A 10,193-nucleotide genomic window follows, 5' to 3' on the forward strand; every position below is an offset into this window, starting at 1 on the left:
CACACAAATACACCTACAGGCAGCCTACAACTGTGTACGGCTAAAACCAGGTGTCTCCAAGAATCATATCTTCCGTGTGCATTTAAAGAAAAAAATATAATTATATGTATAAATATATACACACATATATATCTATATAAATAAAAGAAAACGACTGTAAATGAAAAAGTAGGAGATGCACACGCTATAAATAAGGATTTATAGGTCAAAATGAATAAAAAGATCACTAGCAATTAATCCAGCCTACAAAAACTATGAATGTGCATGTTGCACACTTCCATAACATAGACAGCCCCAAGCTGAATCTAAAATTAGCATTGCTATCAAATGATTTAGACATCATGAGATATTTTCATGTACTGTGTGTGTGTGTGTGTGTGTGTGTATACTGGATACATTTCCCCACCTAACCATGCAGCGACTTTACACCAACTGTTTAGTTGTTTAGGAGACAAAATGGGTGAAAGCAAGTCTCCCCGCCTCCTTTTCTTCCTGCAGTTGCCTAGCAACTTTAGGCTAGGGTGAAAATGGATTGGTGAGTGATGTTGCATTTTATGAATGAAATACAGGTGGTCCTCGGGTTACGGACGCGCCCCGCTCCTAGACTATGATGTAAGTCTAATGTATATTAATATATTGCTAAATTAAGTTATATGTCACTCACACTGTACACAGAACATATGAAGGATATAAAATAAAACACAAAATACAATAATTATATGAAATACAAGATAACAAAAATAAAAAGTAATAAGAGTAAGAGTAAAGAGAATAAGAGTAAAGAAGCCATTTAAGACATAAATAAGACTTGTGCGTGTTGCTATAAATGTGTTCCTTAGGGGAGCTGAGTGGCGGGTGGACAGGAAGTGATAGCGGGAGTTCAGAGTGAGTTTTAGATTGTCGTGGGTTACGACTGCAACAGTAGCCTGTGTTTTTATTTTTATGAAGGATTATTGTGTTTTGTGAGATCATTCAAACCTGCAATAAATGCCTGTTGTTCCGGCTAACATGGCTGGTGTGTGTGTGTGTGTGTGCCTCGCTTGCTATGCTTAAAAAAAGCTTAATTTAAGCAAACAAAATTAAAAAAAATTTGCTCCAATATGCATATTTTTGATTATTAAGTTATATTCAACCACGAAAACAGCATGACCCCTATATACACACTCCTGATCAAAATCTTAAGACCAATTGAAAAAATGCTAGAATTTTCATTTTGCATATTTGGATCTTAATGAGGTTTTAAGTAGAGCTGCAATATGCAAAAGAAAGAAGGGTGAGTGAGACAAAAAGAACTTTGAAAAAATAATTTATTGAAAACAACAATTAAATTGAAATAGGCTGTTTATCAGCTGATCAAAAGGCCATTGCTAAAAAAAATAATTAAAAAAAAAACAAAAAATGTTCTCAGTAGGACTCAGTAATGAGTAGCTCCACCGTTCTTGTTAATCACTTTAAAAATTTGTTTGGGCATGCTTGATGCGAGTGTTTCCAGGAGGCTTGTGGGAACATTGTTCCAAGTAGTGAAGATGGCTTCACGAAGGGCATCAACTGTCTGGAACTGATGGCCATTTTTACAAACTTCCCTTGTCATCCATCCCCAAATGTTCTCTATGGGATTTAAACAAGGGGAACATGCAGGATGGTCAAAAAAAATGATGTTATTCTCCCTGAAGACGTCCTTGGTCAAGCGAGCATTGTGAACTGCAGCGGGGATGCCTGCTGCAACATCTAAAAGTAAGCAAACACCGTTTGACGACCCTGCGCCACCTGACGCGCCAGTGTTCCACTGAATGAAAAAGCACCCCAGACCATGATGGACCCCCCTCCACTGTGGTAGAAAACATCTCAAGTGGGATCTCCTTGTCATGCCAGTGATGTTGGAAGCCATCTGGACCGTCAAGGTTAAATATTTTCTCATCAGAGAATAAAACTTTTTCCACCTTTCAACGTCCCTTGTTTGATGCTCCCTGGCAAAGTCTAAATGGGCAGTTTTGTGGCGTTGAAGGAGACGAGGTCTTTGAATTCGTTTTTTGTTTTTCAAACCGTTTTCCCGCAGATGCCGTCTGATGGTTATTGCGCTGCAGTCGGCACCAGTAAGGGCCTTAAATCGAAGACCGCCCTGTGTCTTGATGGACAGGATCCTCCGGCTCAGCGCAGGTGTGATTTTTTTTTGGGTCTACCAGTTGACTTTTTTGTTCCATAATGCTCAGGATCTTTCAAAAAAATGTAGAATGACTGATTTACTACTCCCAACCTCAGCAGCAATGGCACTGCGAGTGGCCTTGCTTATGCAGCTCCACAATCCGACCACGTTCAAAAAGTGAAAGCTTCTTAGCTTTAGCCATCAGGAAGTCATGACAGTGTGAATGCCTGACAGAAAATGAACATTTTGAGCAGATTTTGGCTTTTACAGCCTGTGGTCTTAAACTTTTGATCAGCTGATAAACAGCCTATTTCAGTTTGTTGTTTTCAATAAATTACTTTTTCAAGATGCTTTTTGTCTCGCTCCCCCTTCTTGTTTTTGCATATTGTAGCTCTAATTAAACCCTCATTAAGATCCAAATGTGCAAAATGCAAATTCTAGCAATTTTTCAACTGGTCTTAAGATTTTGATCAGGAGTCTATATACACATTTACGTGTGTATGCGTGCACACACACACACACACACACACACACACACACACACACAGAGAGACACGCACGCATGCACACCCATATATAGTTTTTTTTTTTGTAAATTGAGCTCGACTCTCACTCCATGTATTGTATACGTGTTTCTTCCTGGCTTCCGCTGAAAATCAGGATGGCAAAAAGGTTTAATGTGAGCAAACTTACAGTAGATTGCACCCCAGCATCAAACAAAATAACTTATTTACCCAATTACTAATATTACGAACATGTACACAAAAGAATACATGTATATTGGAAAAGTTTATTTACAAGGATGTTGATTGCAACATGGAAAATTTTTCTCTCTATGATCTCTATGAACATGTATGCCGTCGCAGTGTGCCTATAAGAGTTTTACTCGATGTGTCACGTTCTGAGAGGCATCGTCTTTTAACAGTCTTTCTTCTCTACTGAGGGAACACGTTTCATTCTGCAAAAGGCCGTCTAGACGTGAGGGACCTAAATTTGGCTCAAAACATTCAGAGGCAATTCTGATGCTGCCATTCAAAGAATAGCACGCCTTTCGGCCAGCGCCCTTTTCTGTAAAGCGTCAAATTGATATTACAGGGCGCACCAATGGATAAAATTGTTATAGTTTTGGAGGAACCCGGAGGTGTGCATGTATACGAAACTGTTGACTTACACATTCACCATCTCAGTTATGAGACAGCACTACAAATGGTATAAATTATGGTGTAAATCTGTCATGGTCAGTTGTGTGCATTTGTGTGTTGTACCATCATGTCTTTTTTTTCCAGCTCTGGATCACACTGAGCATTTGTTGTGAACTAATCTGACCATTCTCACATGCAGTCCATGGAATTGTCTGGTATTAGTCCAAGAGGTGGCATCTTTCCTGGTAGACAGGAGGGCGGAGGGAGCATGCCACTGATGTTGGGAGATGGGTCCACATTCTCGCTGTTTTCACACTTCTCCGCCAGACCCTCCCAGTTGATATGGAAGCGAGTGACTCGGGGGTTCGAGGCCAAAATGTTCCTCTGCAGCTAAAAGGTTCAAACAAAGAGGTCAAATCTCATCACACCAATATAATGGAAGAAACATCAGTATGAAAATATTAAAGAATATTATAAAGATGGAATATGAAGAGTTAAAGTGCTCATGATACTAAAAAACAACAAAATGAAAGAACTCACTTAAACATTTTTGCCATACTGCTGTCATAGATAAATAAACAACTATGAAATAGTAGTGAAATGAAGTTGTGATTTTCACACGGTTTTGACAGCCCCCCCCAGCAATTTTTTTTAAATGACGCCATCTTGCCTGTGACGTCACTGCCAGAGCCAGATTCAAACACATGCAGCCATGAACACACAGCAAAGTCAAAAAAGTGACATATTTACGTACAACAATAACACAATAACAACATTCACGGATACTGTGTTGCAATAACTATGATATAACATACACAAAAAAATGGCCCATTTGTCCCAAGAAACTTGCCAAGGCGAATTGTGTCTTTTAGAAATGTGAACAAGCTTACTCCGTCTCCTCGGGTATTCCAGCAAAACCCTTCAACACAACCAGCGGGCATGATATAAATAAAATATCTATAACAAACAGCGGCAATTCGTCCAGAACTGGACCATAACTGAGAAAGCAGAACTCCCAGGAAGGACCGTCTGGCGTCAACGTCACTTGTCCCTCCTCCTCCAGACTCGGAGGAACTGATGACATTTTTAAAAATTGTAAATATTTCAATAATTGAGCACACATCTAACACAGGAAATATGCCTTTCAATGACATTTTTCACAGAAGAAATAACAAGGTTAACATTCATTTTAGTGTCATGAGCACTTTAAAATTAAGTATAATAAATAATTTGAGGATAACATTTTATAGAAAAGAAAGTACTTTAACCTGACAAAGACAGCAGGATACAAAGACTAGGATGACCATAATACACTTAGTAACATCTAATCACTAATCATTTTGTTGATTTATGTTAGTTTCCATACATTTTAAGCTGTGTCTACAACCTTGTCACTTATTTCTAGCAACCAGAAGAGGGCGCTGTTCATTCAGAAACAAATAGTTTGCGGTCTTAATGGAGGAATTGAAACAAAAAGAAAAAGAGAATAAAGTTGATTGCTTGACCAAACAAATAAAAATGTAAATATGCATGTGCATAAAACAATAAAGGCTGGTGAAAAGTGAACGGAGATGTGTTTAGACTCATTCATGATAAAGACAATACAAGGATAAAACCGCTCTTAATTGGTTCGAGACCCGACCGTGCTAAGTGAATTGTTCGCAAAGTGGCATTGCTTCTTTATAAATGGAATATTTTTGTAGTTAGAGCATAGAAAACCTGTATACCACCTTCTAAATACAGGTTTTAACATAATTAGAGCCCTGTAGACATGACACACCACCCACGTAGTCACCTTTACACTCATATTACCCAATATAGTAGATATAAACAGATACAAAAAAATAATTTAAGACATAAATAAGACTCGTGCTCGTGTGCGTTACAGTAAATGTGTTCCTGACATGTGGAGGCTCAGAGTTGAGTTTTGGCTGGATAATGGCCGCAACAGTAGCCTGTTTTATTATCATTATTATTATGACTATTATGTTATTATTATTATTGTGTCTCTTGTGAGATAATTCAAACCTGCAATAAACACCTGTTGTTCCACGGATCAAGTCAGATGCTTGTATGTTTCACCTACTGAAATCTAGTGGCCAGTGTGGAATACTGTCTATCCAAATTTCAGTATTGATATTTGTATTATAGTTAATGTAGCCATTTTTATGCCTGAAGATGCTTCATTTAGGCAAAAAACACATGCAATTTGCTTAAATATGCATACTTTATTTATTACTAATTGGTCATATTCAACCACGTAACAGCCTTAATAATTGATATATTTTTGAAAACCGCGATAGTGAGCAGCAATGGTCGAACTGCGGTGTTGCGAGGGATGTCTGCATCCCTTGCTTATCGCGGTTAATTGATTTCAGACCTGACTGTGATAAATGAACATCTGCAACGAAGGATTCCTTGTTGACAAATGGAACATTTTCTTCGGTAGAGCATAGAAAACCTAAATATGGGGTTTAACATTATTAGAGTCCTCTAGACATGAAATAACACCCCTATGGTAACTTTTACATTCATATTACCCAATACAGTCGACATGATAGGAGAAAATAAGACATATGTGACATAAGACATAATATAGACTCACACATGTTAACATTGGGAGACTTCATTGCTGTTCTTCCTTTTTTGTACAGTGGCTATCTCATCAATGTAACATTACTGTCACCTGGTGACCAGTGTAGAATACTACACACCACAACATGTCTGAATATTTGTATTTTAGTTCATTTAAGCCATTAGCCATGCTTGAAAATGCTTAATTTAGGCAACAAAATACTTAACGTTTGCTTTTGTGTTTTTGTTAAACTAATAATAGGCTGTATTCAACCACCAAACAGCAATGATCTATTCATTAATATTTGTTTGAAAAACTGTAAAAGGATGACGGCCCGGAATTCAAAGCAGAAAGTGCAGAGGGACGACTGTATCTTTAAACAAACATGCTCCTTAATCCGTGACAACAAAAATACATGGCAAAGAAATGTAGGAGGCCTGACTGTCATCTCGTACCTTGGAGTAGTCGGGTTTCAGAGGTGGATTTTCTCGTAGCTCAGGGTCAGTGTACTCATTGTTGACATAGTAACCAATGCGGATGAACTCCTGACCACAGTAGGTGCAGGTTATAAGGACTACGGTGACTCCTACAGCATCTGTCTCTGGAATGAGACCTGTGTTCGGAGCATCGGCCTGTGAGGATGCACGATTACACAGACAGCAAGAAAGAGGTTGGAAGTTTGGTAATACTATCATTTGTACATTATGCAAAACACAAACAAAACCAGGACTCAAAATAGATGCTGCGACTAGGCCTGTCACGGTAACAAATAAGATTTTGCTGGTCGATAATTTTGCTATAAATTATGGTCGATGATCAATAATATTGACTTTTTTTTAGACTATTTTTTCCATTAAGTGTCTTGTCACATTTGAACCACTAGATGGTACTCAAGTATAGTGTACCTGTGTGAGGCACAGAAGTTGCCTATTGTGGCAGAGTCCGTGAGGAAGAGGTAACTCTTTATTTTGCAGGCAGAATAACAACACGGCTCACATCGAACTTCTAAACCCCATTGAAATTGCGGGATGTCACTACTTCACATACCAACCCTACTCATGGTGTCATAAAAGAGCTGAAACATCACACAGCAACGCAGGTTGATAAAAACAGACAATACCCTACCAACATATAATGCAGAACAATAACCAACAACAATGTGAGCTCTAAGCATGTATTTAGCAGCCATTTCCAAAAACAAGTACAGTAAGGCACGCTGGGAAACAGGAAATGCTCCCCACGAGGCTACACTGCCTTAAAAACCGTCTATGTTAAAAAAAACAAACAAAAAACACTCCAATAAAACCTACACACACACACGCAGTTATGTAGTGTATTGTTAGGGGTAGGGGGTCATATTTGAGCTGGACCACAGCTGAGTTGCGGCACAAAATGCAATGTTGAATGTCCTTCAAAACGTCTTCTTTCACTCAGTTATATTGCTGTTTGTGACATGTGCATGTACGTTCTCCCGGGCAATTCATACTGTCTGTCAAACATATCCCGAAATGTTGGCTTTTCAAGCGTATTTGAAGGTTGCATTTCTTTTGCAATGTAGCAAGCGACACTGTGAGCGCGCACCACTTTTCCGTTGTTTCGTTTAATATTTATATTATATTTCCGCCAATCAAATGCCTCAGTAAGCATTGACTGTCGGGACGATGGCTCTGCTGCACATCCACACTGGAACTGTGGCATTCGGCTTAGAAACTATAGTTTTTTTCATTCATTTTCACGTTTGCTTGCTAACTTCCTCCACGTACTGGGACAGAGCTGAATAGCTGACAGGAGGTTCACTCTCTCCCTTCATTCCACTATAGGACCAATGCGCACACACACATGCAGACTGAACCCTCGTCATCCAGCCTGTGTGGTACAGCGAGATGAGGAACAGGGACAGGCATACGAATATGCACGTCAACTTATCGAGGCGTCAAAATTATCAACCTCGTTTTTTTTTTCTATCGTTCGATTAAACGATTTATCAATTATCGTGACAAGCCTAGCTGCCACCCAACCAATTTCTCCAGCTCAGCAAACTGTAACAGAAATAAGAACACAACTTACCTGAAACACAAACATGTGTCTGCCAGCTGGGACTGGGCCCACCAAAACAGAATCCAGAACCTGGTCATACTCTTCACTCTCAGCTGATCCAACATAGATGATCTTCCACTCCAGATCTGACATAACACATGATATGACAATAGTGAGTCATAAGATTCTGCTTTGTGGGTATCACCTCCCAACTCCATGTGTAGATCCCGCCTTATTTCCTCTGAACAGCATGTGCACATTATCTATTGCAGCTCTGCATCATGGAAATGATTAAGGCAAAAACCTTGCACAATAAACAAATGTAATGTGTCAATGTTATACAGCCATATAATGCTTTTATTAGGCCAGCAGTGTGGAAATATTCTGTGGTATAGCTTTTCACACAGATACATAGCCTAAGATTCTGGAGGTGCTAAAGGGTCTTATACAACCACTGATTAACTGCTTAATTTTTACAGAGGTGTGTACTAAAATGTTTGTTTGCGTGTGGTTGCTCAATCAAACGCATGTTAACGTGTATGACTAAAAAACCTGTAAGAACATCCTATGGTAGTCACATCATATAATTCTGTAAAAAAATGAAATAGCGCTATTCCAAAAATAAAACGGACACAGCCCACATCAGAATATTACAAAGAACAAGAAGCATTCACACAATCAGACATTAGGGCCACAATAAGTTCACAGGGTATTATGAGAAAAAGGTTGAATGAAATGTTGAATGCTATCAGACAAGAAGCTATCACACTACAAATAACGTAATAATATAGTTTTGTATATGATGCTTATGATGTATATGATGCGGCCCTCAATTGGAAAAAAAAATTGGACACCCCTTACTGACGGCAAAAGCCGATGTCAAAGATACAGTTGTGGGTTTGGGAGAAGTTCGCGGCAAACCATTTAATTTTCTGTTACGACGGAGACACACCGCCAGAAACCAATCAGCTATTTCGATGTAAAGAACGTGCAAGCACGTCAACCAATCAGAGCACACTGGAGGCGGGACACCAAACACAAACGCGCCAGCGCCAATTTTCAACATGTCTGCTAAAATGCTATTAACTAATACGGACAGCAAATAAAGGGAAAACGAAGCAAACAATAACACCCTCTTACACCGCAAAAGTCTATATTAGAAGAGATGGAATAGTTAGGCGGTAATCGATAGCTAACATATCTCCGACATTAAACGAACGTGTTTTTATACTCGAGAGGGAAATCATACTCACCTTCGGGTAAATCTTCCATGCATTCAAACGTGATTTCAAATTGAAAAGGATTTCCAAACGGACTTGGGTTGTCCAATACAGCGACGTTAAGTACCTGTACCTTAGCCATGCCGGTTCTTCAAACAAAAAGATAGCACCGTTGTAGCTTAGCTTACTTTTTACGTAAACAAAGTTTTAGCCGGTACTTTTGTGTCGATGTCGACCTCTCCAGCACGCGCTTACCGGGATTGTTACTCTTTTTTCTGGCGACAGCAACATCAACCGGCGACGCAGCTCAAAGCGGAAGTACGTCACTTCTTCTACTCCGCTCCCACGCTGGCTGGAATCACTGCTGCCACCCATCGTTCAGTTGTAGAACAGCTAATCGCTTATCACTGAGAACCATTCAAATACATAGTCAACCAATACATACTGTATATTTAAGTAAAATTAAATATATGCAAAATTTACTGGTAGAGTATAGCTGCCTTTTTACCAAAGCGAACAAAGCAAGCATGCCAAACTGACAAAACACTCATTAGGCCTATGGAATCGTATTGCTGTACCTTCAACCTGACTTCAAAATTATTTATTTAGGCATGAGCTTTACTGCCACGGTACAACAAATAAACACAGAGATTATTTCTATATATTCTAGAATTCAGGCTTGTGTTTTGGAAAACACACATTTCCAACACAATGCTCAGCCGCCGGTCATCTATAATAATAACAAAAAAAAATAAACTGCTTGATTTTTTTCTTTTTACATGTCTTAAAAACATGAAATATTTTTTTTTGCACATCCCATACATGCATAAATGTTTTCCATGGTACTGCATGCATCAAGAGAGCCAGTGTGTTTGGGAATAATGCACAATTGTCATTACATGCACAATACATTTGGGTATTGCTCACAGGCGGCGTTTATTCTGTAAATGGTTCCCACAGTCAAGTCGGCTTCAAATATGTGTTGAATTATCTCTGTGGGGGGTGCTCATGAAAATATCAACTACCCATTGTACTACACTACTAATCAGTTTGCGCCTTTTCATTGTGTTTTCTTT

The 10,193-nt window shown here is 39.0% G+C and overlaps 1 protein-coding gene across 1 annotated transcript; it reads right to left on the minus strand.

Annotated features, from left to right (window-relative positions):
* Nucleotides 1-227: 227 nt before the first annotated feature.
* asf1bb (anti-silencing function 1Bb histone chaperone) lies at nt 228-10,149 on the minus strand. Its single transcript, XM_054779028.1, has 5 exons — nt 9,373-10,149; nt 9,151-9,266; nt 7,928-8,043; nt 6,316-6,492; nt 228-3,675 (listed from the first exon to the last, which is right to left on the minus strand). Exons 2-5 carry the CDS (start codon nt 9,257-9,259, stop codon nt 3,475-3,477), a joined length of 603 nt encoding a protein of 200 aa, XP_054635003.1. The 5' UTR covers nt 9,260-9,266; nt 9,373-10,149; the 3' UTR covers nt 228-3,474.
* Nucleotides 10,150-10,193: the final 44 nt, after the last annotated feature.

The sequence above is a fragment of the Dunckerocampus dactyliophorus genome, chromosome 6, assembly GCF_027744805.1.
Source record: "Dunckerocampus dactyliophorus isolate RoL2022-P2 chromosome 6, RoL_Ddac_1.1, whole genome shotgun sequence".
In the NCBI taxonomy this organism is placed as follows: Eukaryota; Metazoa; Chordata; class Actinopteri; order Syngnathiformes; family Syngnathidae; genus Dunckerocampus; species Dunckerocampus dactyliophorus.

Excerpts from the sequence above, each read along its gene's own strand:
- asf1bb (XM_054779028.1), bottom strand. The coding sequence starts at position 9,259 with ATGGCTAAGGTACAGGTACTTAACGTCGCTGTATTGGACAACCCAAGT. Across the intron at positions 8,044-9,150 it reads CATGGAAGATTTACCCGAAG|ATCTGGAGTGGAAGATCATC; the intron begins GTGAGTATGATT and ends GTGTTATGTCAG. Across the intron at positions 6,493-7,927 it reads GACACATGTTTGTGTTTCAG|GCCGATGCTCCGAACACAGG; the intron begins GTAAGTTGTGTT and ends GCATCCTCACAG.